The sequence below is a fragment of the Hemiscyllium ocellatum genome, chromosome 7 (assembly GCF_020745735.1).
Source record: "Hemiscyllium ocellatum isolate sHemOce1 chromosome 7, sHemOce1.pat.X.cur, whole genome shotgun sequence".
In the NCBI taxonomy this organism is placed as follows: Eukaryota; Metazoa; Chordata; class Chondrichthyes; order Orectolobiformes; family Hemiscylliidae; genus Hemiscyllium; species Hemiscyllium ocellatum.
The window spans coordinates 90,792,308-90,809,078 of record NC_083407.1 but is presented as its reverse complement, the minus strand read 5'-3'; the positions used below and the strand labels follow the sequence as shown (position 1 = coordinate 90,809,078).

The 16,771-nt window shown below is 38.2% G+C and overlaps 1 protein-coding gene across 2 annotated transcripts in view; it reads left to right on the top strand.

Annotated features, from left to right (window-relative positions):
* Nucleotides 1-16,541, top strand: part of LOC132817206 (calcium-responsive transcription factor-like) — a 52,506-nt gene extending 35,965 nt beyond the window's left edge. For both annotated transcript variants that reach the window (XM_060827494.1, XM_060827493.1), the window contains exons 13-16: nucleotides 5,571-5,646; nucleotides 7,619-7,749; nucleotides 10,408-10,786; nucleotides 15,126-16,541. In XM_060827494.1, the coding sequence (XP_060683477.1) occupies nucleotides 5,571-5,646; nucleotides 7,619-7,749; nucleotides 10,408-10,786; nucleotides 15,126-15,226 (687 nt within the window). In that variant the 3' untranslated portion in view covers nucleotides 15,227-16,541. The remainder of the gene's footprint in view (nucleotides 1-5,570; nucleotides 5,647-7,618; nucleotides 7,750-10,407; nucleotides 10,787-15,125) is intronic.
* The last annotated feature ends 230 nt before the right edge of the window (nucleotides 16,542-16,771 follow it).

Sequence of the window (16,771 nt, the reverse complement as noted above, 5' to 3'; positions counted from 1 at the left end):
TAAGTTGTCCCTCATCAAATCAAGGGAATGGTTTATTTCAGTTGGCTGGATCATTGGTTTACAAAGTGTGTTGGCAACAGCATGGGTTCAATTCCCATCACCATGAAGGATTCTTCTTAACCTTTTCCCTCACCTGAGGTTTGGTGACCCACAGGTTAACTCACCACCAGTCGCTTCTCTATAATGAGAGAGCAGCCCCTATGGTCTGGTTAGACTATGGCGACACAACAACATCAAATCAAGCTTTCTATCTTGGGCCAATTCCAGTCTAATGGAGTACTTAGGGATATTGTTGATATCCAAAGCACAGGTGATGATACTTGCCAGCTTGTGCTGGTCAGTTTCTGGACCTGGTTGACCTTCATTAGAATGGTTCGCTTTTTCAGATGGTTTAAGAATGTTAATGGTGTTGTCCAAACTTCACTCTGAAATAGTTCTGAATGGGGATACTGTACACTATTGCAATTGAAGGTCAGTTTCATTACACACTTAGTGCTCCTCCTCTCAAGGTGGAATGCAATACTATGTATTTGAGGGCATTGAAATGTCCAGGATAAAGTTATTTATCTGTGCGAATTTCTGCAAATTTCTTCATATGATAGCTCTCAAAGGTACTGAAGATCATCTGTGCAGTTACTGAGCCTTATGGCAGTTTGGTCTTCAGGAACCATGGTGACCTGATTTTCAAATGAACGCAACCATCTATCCAGTGTTGTTTGTAGCTGGCATAGTATTTTGAGGTAGAATCCCAAAGAGCTTGAGTTTTTAAGCAAGATAAGTTGTAGCCTGATTGTTGGTTTATAGGTGCTACAATCTTTTTCTGGAATCTGGCTTCAGTACCAAAATTTCAGAGCAGAACCTTGAGTGATGTCCACTTAGATCATCAAAACTCCTCAAATCAATCTCGCCGTGAATAGTTCCAATCTGTGTTACAAGTAGTTGGCTGAAAAGTTTGCAATAATTGCTCAGGTGATTCTGAATTTAAGAAAACCACAATATTTGTCTGTCCTTGTCATTTTCCAAACTTGCTACCTTACACTCTAAATGATCTCAATAATAAAAAGGGAATGATGTCCTCTAGAATATTATCAAGGTAAGATAATCCTTGATAAGATTACATTTTTAGAGTACGATGTACTATGCTGATTACCTGGCAATGGACAGGGTACAAGAGAGATTTGAAATGATAATGTGAGAAATATAGGTTACCTCTATAAACAGAGGATAAACATTTGTGGCCTCTTTTCTAGTGAGGGGTGACCTGTTAGAGATATTCAAAATTTTGAAAAGTTCCACTCTTTTCAACAGTTTCCATCTGTGACACGAACAAAATTAGGAGCTACCAATTATAAAAATAACTATTTAGAATCAATTAGGGAATTCAGGATAATTTCTCTCCAAAGTGTGATAGGAATTGTTTCTCCTGAGAATGGCTGAATAGAATACTATAGACAAAATTGAGGGAAGGGAGGATTATGCTGACACAGTCAGTTCAGCATAGGTAGGTGGAGGCTCAACTGGATCATAATTGCAAATCTGAACTAGGCCAATGTGCTATTTCAATGTGCTATATATTGCCATGACTACATTTTGCACAAAGACTTCAGGGTCTGGTTTAGTGAAGCACCGCTGCACTGTTAAGCAAGATAGAGAATCAGACACAAGTAGGAAACCTTTTCAAGGTTTTGTCCTCTTGCAGATTAATCCAGTAGTTGCTGGTATAATGCTCGCTGTTTTTCAGTTCTTGTTATCTGATTCCCTAAAAATAAAAATCAAACTGCATCATATCAATCTACAGTTGAGAGTTGCTGAAACCCTGATTGGTGACCAGGAAACAATGTTTAATTTTTAAACATTGGAAATATCCAAAGGACTCTGGAAGATGTCAGTATGACTTTCAATCCATATTGTCTTCAATGAACTCTGGAATAGAGTAATGCAATTGATTTCAGTGATATTGAGCTTGGGAGGATGAAACTAAGTAGAGTTCCTTTCTAATAATTAGTTTATTAATCTGTGTTGAAAATACATGTAAAGACTTGGGTGAGCACATAATCAACTGAATTTCTCTTAATAGTCAAATTGCCATAGAGTTGTAGAGATGTACAGCACAGAAACAGACCTTTTGGTCCAACTTGCCCATGTCATCCAGATATCCCAACCCAATCTCTTCCCACCTGCTAGCGCCCAGCCCGTATCCCTCCAAACCCTTCTTATTTGTATCCCCAAACAGATGCCTTTTAAATGTTGCAATTGTACTAGCCTCCACCACTTCCACTAACAGCTCATTCCATACCCTCTGTGTGAAAAAGTTGCCCCTTCGGTCTATTTTATATCTTTCCTCTCTCACCCTAAACCTATACTCTCTAGTTCTGGACTCCCCCCACCACCCCCAGGGAAAAGACTGTCTATTTATCCTATCCATGCCCCTCATAATTTTGTAAACCTCTATAAGGTCACCCCTTAGCCTCTGACATTCCAAGGAAAACAGCCTGTTCAGCCTCTCCCTATAGCTCATATCCTCCAACCCTAGAAACATCCTTGTAAATCTTTTCTAAACCCTTTCAAGTTTCACAACATCTTTCCGATAGGAAGAAGAGCGGAATTGCACGCAATGTTCCAACAGTGGCCTAACCAATGTCCTGTACAGTCGCAACATGACTTCCCAACTCCTGTACTCAATACTCTGACCAATAAAGGAAAACATACCAAACGCTGCCTTCACAATCCTATCTACCTGTGACTGCACTTTCAAGGAACTATGAACCTGCACTCCAAGGTCTCTTTGTTCAGCAACACTCGTCAGGACCTTACCATTAAGTGTATAAGTCCTGCTAAGATTTGCTTTCCCAAAATGCAGCACCTCACATTGCTCTAAATTAAACTCCATTTGCCACTCCTCAGCCCATCTGATCCACTGCAAATTAATGCAGTATTTGTCACATGCAGAATGTCAATTTGACCAACATATTGCTGGTCTGTAGCCACCATGGAAATATATACTAGCAAAGAGTTTAGTGTTTTTAGAAGGGGGGAGAAATTTAGGAAAAACAAATGAGCATCTGAGGAATGCATTTTAACAAGGTTCATTAAGTATTCTTTCAATTTTATATCCTCAACTGTCAAGGCTTTATTTGTGTACATGGTTACAACTGGTAATCGGTTTGATGAAATCATTGCCAGTTTTAGTAGCAGTCAGCATCGATCATTGGAAGTCACAAAGGGCAGCTGCCTTTTTACCCAAATAAGTAAGATAACATTCTCTTCTGTTATAGGCAAGAGGCAGAGAAGTAGGATATGAAAATGGGGAGCAGTTGCCATTCCAGTAAATTCCTCAGGCCTCGATGTGAGGGTTCAGATCGACTGCTGACTTGATTATATACATTTTGATGAGCAGAGTACAAGGGTTGCAGCTAGGGATCCAGCCTGTAACACGGATGAGCAAGGATCCCATATTGGACCTAGTGGATATGTCTATCCCACATAGGATGCAACAATGATAACCTAGGAGAGCATGATTCAGGTAATGGCTTATAGCATTACACATAGCCATATCTTGTTCTCCAGATTTTCAAAAATGTATTGTTACTCTTGGTAGGCAACCAACCTGGTAGTCACCCAGCAGATGAAATAGTAACTTACATTTATAAAACACCTTTAATATAGTGAAACACCCAGTGAAAGTCACAGGCATTAAGCGATATTTTAAAAAATAGCCAAAGCTTGGTCGAAGAAGTACATTTCGTAAATTTCGAGTGCTTTTAAAGAATTTTTGAGAAGTGGGAAAGTTAGGGGCCTAATTCTAAAGTTTAGGTGGAAGCTGCAGGTAGTATCTTGCCTTCCTGAATGCCACTAGTTTAGTAAGTGGAGACTTAAGAGTCATTGTTAATGCTATGCATCTGAGGTCTCATATATTGCCAAAGCAACTGAGACTTTTTTCTTGAAAGGACTCTGACAATCTGATAGAATTATGGTCCCTATTTCTGATGTATTATATTCCAGGTTCTGTTTGTTTAATTGAATATGAATTCTTCAGGCACTGTCGTGAAATTTGAACTCAAATGTCCCAATCATTAGTCCAGGCCTCAAGGTTAGATAGTTCAATAACTATCCCACGATTTGAACAGAGATGAGATTTTAAAATTGATGCATTACTCGATCTGAGTGAATAGTGTTTGGTGTGAATTTGAGTATGGGTCTCAAAAGAGCTCAACTTTGCAGTCGATGTTACTTGAGAAGTTGCCTCGGAGTGTATTTGAGGTGCAGGCAAAAATATATATATTTCCTTTGTTTAGCTTTCTTTTGAAGCATTAGATGCAGATTTATCGAATTTTTTAAAAAATCATTCATGGGATGTGAGCAACTCTTGTATACCCAGCATTTCTTGCCTATTCCTAACTGTCATTCAGTAGGTGTGATTCATGTGGTAGAGGTACTCCCACAGTGCTGTTGAAAGGGAGTTCTAGTAGTTTGACCAACTGATATTGGCCAATTAGTAATGTTACAGTCTTAAGGCCTTGACTTTTTGCACTTTGTCTTGCTAACAGTTTCCTACTTTCTGGCTAATTTCTAAAAGTGATTCCCTTTCTTAGACGTAAACTTTCAAGCATATGAAAATTGTAATGATCAATGCCCACAGAATATCCCAAATAGTTTTGTTACAGTTGAAAACAAGAAGCACTTGTGTTTCTCAATAATATCCAAGTAATCTCCTAGGACAGGTACATGGAAGATGCTTCTCCAATCCCCAAAAACAAACATAACAAGTTTCATGAGGCACAGAATCCAGTACTCTTAAAAGCATTGCGAATATGCTGACAGTTTGCTACTAGAAGCAACCTGAATAACAGCACCCAATCAGATCACCTTATTGTAAAGAATACATTTGTGAATATACATTATCTTTACTAGTATTATACCAAGTTATTTACCAAGCTGTTGAATAGCTGCATGAGGGAAAAAAAGGCAAGGAAACAAAATTGTGGTGACCACTGATATTTTTACAACCTTACTGTGCAGAAGTGCATGAGATTTACATAACTTCATTCATTCTTGGATCTTTTATGTGCTTTTCCCTTCTCCTTTCTTCATTAAATGATGCTTGATGTAATGCCTTTGGATTATTGTTTCGCTTAACAAAATAACAGGATTAACAGTATTGATAACAATTGTTGGCACTCCAGGTTTTGAGAAGATCTTCTTTAACAAATTCTGGTGAATCATACAGCTATGATCTGATGGTTTTGGTCGTTCAGATGGATTGTAAATATCTGCCATTATTTGAACATTCTTGCGCACAAAAAAATAGCCTGCCAATTTATGGTTGTAGAGTCTTCCTATGTGTGACTATCACATTTGACTTTGTAACTATTTGATCATTCTAATTAATTGCAAAGTAATTGCATGTCACAGACAAACCTCTTTGTCTCTAGAAGTAAAATTAAGATATAAGACAGTTAGCCAACTTGCACTCTCATGGTGACCTGTGCAGATGCAGCAATGGCTGAGTCAGTGACTTCTGTTCAGCTTCCTATATATTTCTGTTTAACTTGCAAAGATTATTTTTCCAGCTGCAATGGACAGCTTCCAATGGGAGTCTTCAGACGGAGACAGTCACAGTCACACTTGCATCCACACAAGGAGATGGTAAGTGGTGGGACAAATTTTATATTGCATTATAGTCTCAGACTTTTTGTTGAATAAAACTTAACCATGACCTTGATTTAAAATGCTAGAAGGAAAGAGCTTTTATCATTGAGATTATTTTCAATGTCTCCATTTAGAATAGTAGCACGCTTTCTCTTAAGTAAAAATGTTGAAATTTAAATGAAAAGAAATCCCACTCTAGAAGTTGGAACACCTAATCCTTAGTCCTAATATCATGCAGTACTGTTTTGAGTTTCCCTTCTGCCTTTTTGAGTAAACATAAATTTCAAAGTGCTGTTCAAAGAACAGTAAGGAAATTTTCCCTAATATCCTGTCTAATAGTCAATCTCTTCACTACTACCAATAAATAATATTTATTATTCATATTATTCGTATAATATTCATTATCTCTTTGTTTTGGAACCTCATTACATACAAATTGACTGTTGCAATCCTGACATTAAAATAATAATCACAAAGTGCTTTGTGTATTGAAATCACAAAGGATAATATATAATGCATTTTTTTTTCTTTTTCCAAATTATTACAGTGCTGCAAATTCTCTGACAAAGTGGATAGATGGAAAAGTATAACTCTGAATACTGTAAAAATTAATTGTGTGTTTAAAGAAACTATAAGTTGGTTTACAATGCAAGTTGATGTCTTGGGGAGTCCTGTGGAGTCCTGAAGTGACACTTCAGTTAGGAAGTGATTTGAATTATTCTGATGTCATCTTTAAAAGCATGAATAAATTTCTGATGCAATTAAGTTGCACATCCATTTAACTATTTTTAACTAAGAAAATAATATTTACCTTACAAATGTGTACAGTCTAAATTGTCCTCTTATATGGTCGTTCCATCGTTCCAAATGAACTCTTCAAACTTTGGTGGAAAAGTTGATATCTGAAATCAAATTTTATGCGTAACCTATCTCCTCCACAAAAACAAAGGAACTTTAAGAACTAACTGAACTGAAACTTAAGTTTACAATGTTGTTAGCACAGATCAGATGAAAGATACATTTATTTGCTCTTAATTGAGTAGTTGTACAAGGCATTGGTTAGGCCACTGTTGGAATATTGCGTGCAATTCTTATCTCTTCCCTATCAAAAAGATGTTGTGAAACTTGAAACGGTTCAGAAAAGATTTACAAGGATGTTGCCAGGGTTGGAGGATCTGAGCTACAGGGAAAGGCTGAACAGGTTAGGGCTGTTTTCCCTGGAGCATCGGAGGCTGAGGGGTGACCTTATAGAGGTTTACAAAATTATGAGGGGCACGAATAGGGTAAATAGGCAAAGTCTTTTCCCTGGGGTCGGGGAGTCCAGAACTAGAGGGCATAGGTTTAGGGTAAGAGGGGAAAGATATAAAAGAGACCAATGGGGCAACTTTTTCAGAGGGTGGTACGTGTATGGAATGAGCTGCCAGAGGAAGTGGTGGAAGCGGGTACAATTGCAACATTTAAGAGGCATTTGGATGTGTATATGAATAGGAAGGGTTCATATAGGAAGGGTTTGGAGGGATATGGGCCGGGTGCTGGCAGGTGGAACTAGATTGTGTTGGGATATCTAGTCGGCATGGACAAGTTGGACTGAAGGGTCTGTTTCCATGCTGTACATCACTATGACTCTGACAGTATGTGCAAAATGTATTTCCTTCCATCTCATCTTTATTAAAGCTTATTGAGATTTTACCCAGTGATGTTACTGCAGAAAGCTCACCAGAGAATGCAAACCATTTTAATCAGGTATCCTAAAGTACTACTTGGATTTGAATAGCTATGTCAAAGATTGTTTCACTGTATCGTGTGGATGATGAGAGGCAGTTGCTCTCATGGACTTTCAATGTGCAGTTGGTGAGACCTTTGTAGCGATAGTTGCAGACAAGAAGCCAGCCAGTTTGGAAAAAAATATTTTTTTATATTTGAATTGTTAAAAGGAGTATGCATTTTCTCATGTGTTGTCAATCCACAGATAATACTTCAGCTGATTCAATCATCACAAAGGTGGATGCAACCCAGATGGTGAATACACTATCTCCAGAGACAACCCAACTTTCATCTTCACTTTCTTCATTGCAACCAAAGCTTTTTGCACAATTACAGGTCAGACCAATTAGTTGTTCTTCTAAAATAAACGTAGGTTTCCACCTTTCCTGGCATGATTTTCATTTCTTCCATAACCTTGCTTTTTCACAAGTTCAACCTTTCAAGCTTATTTTCAGAACCATTGCTAGCATTCTAATTCTTGAAACTATTTATTGCTGAAATCTTCCATTATTGCTTTGGTTACATTCAAATTGTACTATTTCATTGCTCTCCTGGTTTACAATTCCATCTGCCTTTAGCATGAAATTATCCAGAACTCTGCTGCCCATGTATCTTTCACCAAGTCCTGGTCATCTATCACACTGCACTCGGTGACCTGTATTGGTTCCAAGTCCACTGAAGCCTCAAACTTCAAATACTGAACCTTATATTCAGAAGTCTCTGAGACATTGCTCCTTCCATTTAATTTCCATTTTTTAAATTTCTTCTATCTTTAGAACCATCTGATAACCATCTTTAGAACCATCATAATTTCAGCTCCAAATTCTTATGCATTCTCCTCTTCCTTTAACCCATCATTGAAGAACTTTTTAACTTTATGGACCTTAAGTTCTGGAATTCCCACCCTAAATAGCTGTTTTTCTCTCATATCCTTAAAGACACCATGAAAACACAAATTTAGTCATTTATAACTTTTCCTCCTTGGACTCAGTGTTTGTTTTTGTCAGAACCACTGAGGGTGTTTGGCTTTGTTGAATACACTATATAAGTGCAAATTGTTGTTTTTGTATGGGTACTTAAAAATATCAGTTGTTTTATATATGTTATAGTTCGACATCTGTACAGTTGCCATTTTTCCTCTTTATTAAACCTTCATCTTGGGGTTGCCATCATCCTAGGAAAGAAAATTAGAGATGAGTCACTTATGGTTATGTATTGCAAATCAACAAACAATACATCATATAAATATTAAAATGTGTTTATTAAAAATATTATTAAATGTACTTGTAGCTTTCAATCAAATTTTCCATATCCCTTGGTGACAGAAGCCTTTGAAGCCTTTCTCCAACCACCATTCAACTTTCAAAACAATACTGTTCCCCAATACTGTCTGTAACTAGTTCCTCTCCACAATTGTCTTTTCCCCTTCCATCATATGCACCCATCATTCGCACTAATCAGCCCCTTTTCTACCACTACTGCCCCCCTGCTCCTACTCACATGGTGATCAGCCTTTTCTTCATCTCTACCTTACCCTCCACACTATAATCTGCCCCTTCGTTGCCTCTCCCAAACAAAACAGCCACAAACAGTGATTAGTGCCTTGTTCATCACCATATACCCATGATTTTGCCACTGCTGCAAACTCCAATTTTGTATTTACATGCCAGTGCCTGTGAAGCAGAGTTGCCAGCCCAAGGTAAGGGGCCTGCACACAGAAAAATTTGAAGCTGCCATTCACTTTCATGGCTCAGCTAAATAAACCCAGATATTTCTGCACTCAATCAGTAGTTGAATTGCTCTTACCTACCTTTGTCTGTGTCATGCTGGTGCTCAGACATCCAAGGTCTTATTCAGCACTTGCTGCTCGAAATTCTTCATAAGGTAATGGGTACTTTAGAATTGTAATCCACCCCTTTGTTGTTTGGTGGCATCATTGCAGTGGGTTTGGAGCTGTCTCTCCAGAGACTGTTATCTACAGTCACTGTAGATACCTTGCAGGAAGGGGAACCTGCAACCCCAAATACTGTTTCTGCAGGTTGCTTCCAACGTTTGGACTCGACTGCTCGAAGCTATTGAGGCAACTTGCACCCCGGTAATAGCATTTATAGGTTTTTTTTGTTCAGGTGATTTTCTTCTGTTCTGCTGAGTATTATCCTTGATATTCTTTTCTCTTATTATAAAGAACAGATTTCTAACCGATTTGGATCTGTACAGGAAAAGTTCTGTTTTACTTTAAGTTAACAGGTATTGGCTCACCATTTCAGTCACTGTTCATATAGAAAGGAATATTTTTCAAAGCTTTTGAATTTTGATATTTCTGCTTCAGGTTAATTTGAAAGCATAGCACAAGGAATAGGAGAAGGAGTAGACTGTTCAAGCCATGAGCCTGCTCCGCCATTCTATGCAATCATGACTGATCTGCCTCAACTCCACCTGCCTGCTCACTTCCTGTACCCAATGAGAAACTAGAGGTCCAGCCACCTTAACTATACTAGACAATGGAGCATCCATAACCCATTGTGGTACAGAATTCAGAAAATTCACAACCCTATGAATGAAAAGAAATGGTTCTCCACATCTCAGTCTGAAATGATTGACCCCTTATTCCTGGTACTCTGTCCCTATATCCTAGGTTTTCTGGCAAGAAAACAGCCGTGATGTCTCCTGTGTCATATCCCTTCAGAATCTTGTATGTTTCAGTGAGATTGTTTCTCATTCACCTAAGTTCCAGAGATTATAAGCCCAATTTGTTAGCCCGGTCATTATAGGATGAAACTCTCTTATCCCATGAATCTAATGCATCTTGATTGTGTTTCGGTCAACCCCAGCCAGAGTAAGAATCTTTCTAACTGTGAATGTGATTATGTCCTGGTAACCTCCTTTCTCTTTTTTGATTTCTTTATTACAGTCTTGATTTTCTTCCATGGCATTGGTTATTTTCTGTGATTCATTTCTTGCTGTTTGCAAATTGTCTTCTTTCTTTCTGTCAAGGGATTACAGTTACAGCCAGCCTTTGCTTCTTCTGATGCAGCCCAAGCAGTTGTTACATTGAATTCTCATCAACCAGGCATCAGTAGTCCTTCTGCAGTGCAAGAAACAAGCAGCCCTACTGCACAGCAACAGCAGGTTTTCAGTCAAGCACACTTTCTGCAACTCAGCAGCTCACTGTCAGAATGTGACTCTGCAGCTTCCACCTTGGTTGGTGTGTCAGTATCTGAACAGAATATGGTCAGTATGGGACAGCTGGTAACAGTAGGAACATCTGTTGGTGGAGACACAGGCCTTGATGGAGGAGTTCATCAGATATTGCTTGGATCAGGACAAACCATCCCTGTACAGATCATGGAAGCTTCATCACCTTCCACAGTTGGTAAGTTCATTTGTTTTGCTTGTTAGTGAAATTTGGTGTTCAAATTTTAATACAAAAACAAAACTCTGGATCTTAACTGAAAATAGAAAATAAAGTCAGTTCTGCTATGACACGTGTTTCTTCAACGGATATTGACTTTAACGTGATTGAAGAATTTAGACGGTTATTTGCAGAATGCAAACTTTTCTTACATGTATTTGCTATAATGTGATTCCAGCCCCATTAGTTTAAATGGTGCAGCTATTGCACGATTTTCCTATAAAGCAAGAATGTATGGGAACGGAACTATTGCATTATATCAGAACTGACTGTAATGGAAATACACAGCAGGTCAGACACTTCTATGGACAGAACAACAAAGTTTTGTTTAAACTTGATAACCTTTCACAGCAACTAGGAAAAATGAAGAATCTATGTGATTTTAACGAGCAGTCACCGTAATGCCATTCCCCCTTTCTCTACCCTCACTCCACATACCCCATGCAATAGTTTTGCCAATCTCTGACTTCTGGATTTGGTGTGGTCAGTGTGATTGTTTATATTATTGAGTGTTGTGAGCAGATGAAGCAAAGCCAATCAGCAACAGCTATGAGATAAGGTCAGAGATGTTTTAACACTTCAGATTTGCTTGGATGATCCAGTGGAGAAACTATACCAGGACTGGGCCAACACAGAGTACATGAGGTTATCATCAGCATCCAAAAGAAAGCAGACTTAATAAATTAATCTTATAAAGAATAATGTTCAGTCAATAATAAAAACTTAACAGTTACAATATAGTTGCCAAAAGAGAGCTTTCTATTCATTCATCCATTCATTTCTGTGACAACCAATAACTGCTGTGGTACAGTTCACATTTTCAATGCTTTTGTTTATGACTTAATAGTATTGGAAATGTAAAATCAATTAATTTTCAATTCTTGATTAAATAGTTTCAATTAATATGTTTGGGTTTTAAAACATCTCTGTAAGTGCATATTACAGGTAAGTTTACTCTCTCAAGTATGTAATCTTAAACATCACAATACTGAATTGCCTGCTACCTTATTGTTAATATGCTCTCAACTGCAGTCCTTTGAAATCCACCATACTAAGTATCTGAACTGAAGAATACCTTATAATTCCACAACACCAATGTGTGCAACAATACATTACGGGAGTTTTGAGACAGAGAAAGAACAAATGGTTACCTAAGTCCTCGCCATTCAAAGATTTTCTTCGAGCTGTTCAGATGTTATGTGAATTTTATACTATTAATCTCAGTTTGTTGAAATTTCTGCGGCTATGTCAACCTTCAATAATATAACAATACCAGTACGTTTTTAAAATTCATTCATGGGATATGGGTATTGCTGGCTAGTCCATCGCTAATTTCCCTTGAGGTGATGGTAAGCTGCCTTCTTGAAACAATACTGAGGGGTAAATACGTTCATTATGCTAATAGGAAGGAAGTTCCAGGGTCTTAACTCAGTGACAGTGAAGGAATGCTGATATAGTTCCAAGTCAGGATGGTGTATGATTTGAAGGGGAACTTGTAGGCAGGTGAAGTTCCATCTTCTGTTTTGACAGCTTTAGTGCTGCAAAATTGGAAATTCAGCTGACCATCTCTTCACTAAAGAAAGCAAGAGTGAAAAAGTAAACCAGGACAAGCTACCCTCCTGACTCCTTCCTTAGTTAACTCAGACTTTGGCTCTACTATGTCTCAAAGCTCCAGCTCATTGCAACCTTCCTTTAATTGTGTTATCCAATGAGTATATTCATAACTGCCATAATTAGGCACAAATTGGAATGAATTAAAATGTTTGACATAGTCTTGTATATATGGTGGAGTATATTTGGGGAATTTAGCTGCCACCCCAAGACTCCTTGAAACCAATATGAAGAATCTGTGAATACCTACTCTAAGCAACTCTAGCTGAATCAAGTATGCTGTACCAGATCCTCCTGTTATTTGAACAATCATAGAATCTCCACAGTGTGGAAGCAGGCCATTTGGCTCATCAGGTTCACACCGACCACCGAAAAGCATCCCACCCCCACCCCCACCTCCACCACCACCGCACTCCAACCCTGTATTTCCCATTGCTGATCCACCTCACCTTCACATCCCTGAAAACTATGGGTAATTTAGCATTGTCAGTCCACCTAACCTGCACATCTTTTGATTATGAAAGAAAACCGGAGCACCCAGAGGAAACCCATGCAGACACTGAATGTACAAACTCCACATAGACAGTTGCTCGAGGCTGGAATCGAACTCACATACTTAGCACTGTGAGGCAGCAATGCTAACCACTGAGCCATCATGCCAATTCTGTTCTACCTACCAATTCATCTAAGGGAGAGGGAGTGCAGTCTGGTAAATTTGTCCTAAATCCATGTAAATAAAAACAAAATGCTGAGCATATCTAGCAGCTTGTGTGGAGCCAGAAACAGTTAGGTCTTGAGTCATGACCTTTCAATGAAACTGGGAAAGGCTCTTCAGGGATGAGAAATAGAGGAGAGTGGAACAAAATGGAAGGTCCGGATTAAGGCAGATGACTGGAGACATTAAATGATAAACATGGTGGTGGTAGTGGTGATGATGGGACAAGTACAGAAGTAAACAATGGCATCAGAGGAGGTTGAACTGGGAAAAAAAATGAGCAACCACCATCTGAAAGCAAATACAAAATAGAATAAATTAAGATTGACATGCAAAAAAAGGGGAAAAAAAAACAGTTGAGGCAGATTACATCCAAAAATGATTGAAGTCGTTAAGTCAAGCAGCTGTGAAGTGCCAAATCGAAAGCCGAAGTGATGTTCCTCAAGCTGACTGGAGCATTGCTGTACACTGAGTTCAGGGATATGTCAGCATGAGTGCAAGGTGAAAAATAAAAATTACAACACAAGTCATACTTGTGGACTGGAGGTGTTCTGTAAAGTGGTCTCAATGACTGGAGGCAACATTATGCAGTGAATACAGTCTACTAAATTAAAGAAATAGTTGTAAATTACTGCTTTACCTAGAAAGAGTATTTTGGGGATTTGGATGATGAGACTGGGTAAATGAGTAGAAACTATGTGCTTGCATGGAGAGGTGCTGTGGGAAGAGGTTGAGATGATAAAGAATTAGGCGAGGGTGTCGCAGAGGAAACAGTACTTCAGACTGCTGAAAGGAAATATGATGGTATCTTTGGTGATGGCAGAGGATGTGGGAGGGAAAGGAACGAGAGCAGAAGTGCAAAAAGTGAGTCAGATGTGATAGGAGGCCCAGTCAGCTATGGTAGTGAGAGATCCTTCATTGAGGATAAAGGAAGACAAATCAGGCTTTGTTTAAAAAAGAAAGGCTGCATCATTTGGAAAAATGAAATGGGGAAACTGGGGAAAATGGATTAAATCTTTACAGGGTACAGTGTCAAGCAGTGTATACTTTTAATATTGGGACTGTAGAGTTTCATGTAATACCTCAAGATTAAAACTGATGGTGCTCAGTACCAGTACAGAGTGCCTCTGTTCAAGTTTGCATTAAACACTTTGTTTTGACAAAGTGACTGGCAGTAATATCAATCCTGCTAACCCAAATAAGTTTTCACAGTAGTCAATCACTGCATTTGGGATGTAGCATCACTTTCTGCATTCTTAAGTTGATTGGAAGTATAGAAGTTGAATTTTGCTGAAAAGAAAGACATTCTGTCAAAGTTTATGTGTTCCAACCAATCAGAGAGCACTTGCCAATCAATCAATCAGCCTGTTTCTGATGCAGTATAAATTGTTGTTCCCTTTGATTCTGTCCTGTCCTGTGGGTATATGATGAAGAACTTCAACAACTTGTTTTGATTTTTTTCTGCATTCTTCATTACTACTGCTTGTTTCAAAAATGTGTTCTGCTTTTTCTGAGCAAACTATACTAAATTGCCCCCACCTCAAAAAAAACAGGGCCAGTAAACCGTATAACAAGTGAGAATTACTCCAGGTCTACATTTTATAAAGGAATGATAGGATAGTCCAATTCAGACATTGTCTGAATTATCTATGTAGAAATTAAGCATCATTGAAAGAATTTCAAAAACCATGTCTTTGGCAATATGGATTGATTTGACCTTGTTTAAATTTGAATTCAAACGCAAGATTGGAAAAGTGAAAAGAAACTGTTTTAATTGCATTGTCAAGCATTCCCAGCAATGTCAGGCAGAAGGTTAGTCCCCTTTTTTTGACTGAATTCAAACAGTTTCCTCATGTAGCACTCTTGAAAGTTCCCCTTCAATTGATATTTATTTTGAGGATATTAATGAGCATCTTCTGTTATTTGAATATTAATTCTTTTTGCTTTACTTTTTTCCCCACAATGTTATTGTAGTCCAGGAGAGTTGTATCAGTCAAATCAAAGAGGAATCTGAAGATGGGAGTCTAGCTGCAGCTAGGACCTGCATGTCTGAGATAGCTGGACCAGGAGATTGAAGATCTTCATCCACTTCATGTATGCAAGTGAAAGAAACTGGTGGTTCCCAGTGATCAAGCATCCTGGTGTGGGGAGATTCCTGAGCTATCATGGAACATATGGGAGGTCTTAGTAGCAGACAACAATCAGGTTGAAGTTTGCACTCCCATAATGGAAATACGATTGTCCATTTGTAAAGGAGAGAACTTTTTCATTTTTGCCAGATGCATGAACCTTCTGCTCAGCCTGCTTTGTAAGAATGAACATTGAGGGCATTTGAACGTATTAACAATTAACTGCCCAGAGCTGCTTAATGAAATATTCTCAGTTTTGACGGTCTTCCTTGTATGTATCCTTGAAAAACGCATTGCCAGCTGGTATTGGAGCCACACCAGCAACATCAGGATCATCATAAGTATACATTTTACTACAAGGCTGCTGCCCTTTCGTATTATCTATAGATTTTTCTGGTGCTGGTACCAGATCTGATGAAAATACATGAATTAAAAGCATGCTGGATCTGATCAGACTAAATATTTATTCACAAACATATGGAAACACAGTGGAAACATGTGAACTGATTTTTACTGGCTTTGGTGCCAGAAATGAAGCCAGGTTTGAGGTCCCATGTTAGCTTCAAAGCTGCAGAGAAGAAGCCACTCAGGATTTTCCAGACACATAGCATGCAGACCTTGAAAATCCAATTAGGTTTGAATTCTGAGCCTATAGTCTTTGGAAGTTCAGTACCACAAAGTATTCTTCTGAAACCTGACGTATAAGTGGACATTTGTCACTGATGTTTTTGCTGGGTTCCGAGCAGCAGCAGTCACTACTATGTATTGGAATGTTTGCTCATTACTTAAAGTAGCAAGAACCCAGAGATTGAAAATTCCAATTAAAAATTATATTTGTTTCTTTTAATTCTTATTCAAAAGGATTTACATTGTATTTGAAGATTAACTCTCACTCTTGGACTGCTGGGAGAGGAAAGACAGTTCTGGGAGAATTGTACTGCTCTTACCAAGTAAGCCAGTGGAATTGAGTTTTGTGATTTTTTTTTAATGGACACTGAGATATGGAGTTTATCTGTAACCAGACCTTATGATTGTGAGGGCATTATTCCATGTCTTATACACAAGCCTTTAATTAGCGATGAACAATGCAAGTGCAACCATGGCAGAACTATCATTAAACTTCTTCAATATTTATGGGGGTGTGGGTCTCTTTAATGGTAATGGGGAGGGAATTAGTAATCCAATACTATTCACATTTTGACTTTGAAACTTTTACCTTTATCTGATTAACTACGAAATTAAACAGATATATGAATGTAAAGATACATTGTGTATTTTATCTTTAAATATGATTGCCTGTGGCATCTTAAATTTAGTTTAAAACAAGAAGTTTTCCTTTTCTTTGGGAAGTTTTAAAGACCTTCAGAACCCATGTAGTTTAGAAAAATCTTAAAGGAAATGCACCTCATGAGGAATTGTTAAACCAGCAGAGCATCTTTAGTACTGAAATTGTTGACTTCAGTAATGTGAAACAAATGAGTGAATTTATTT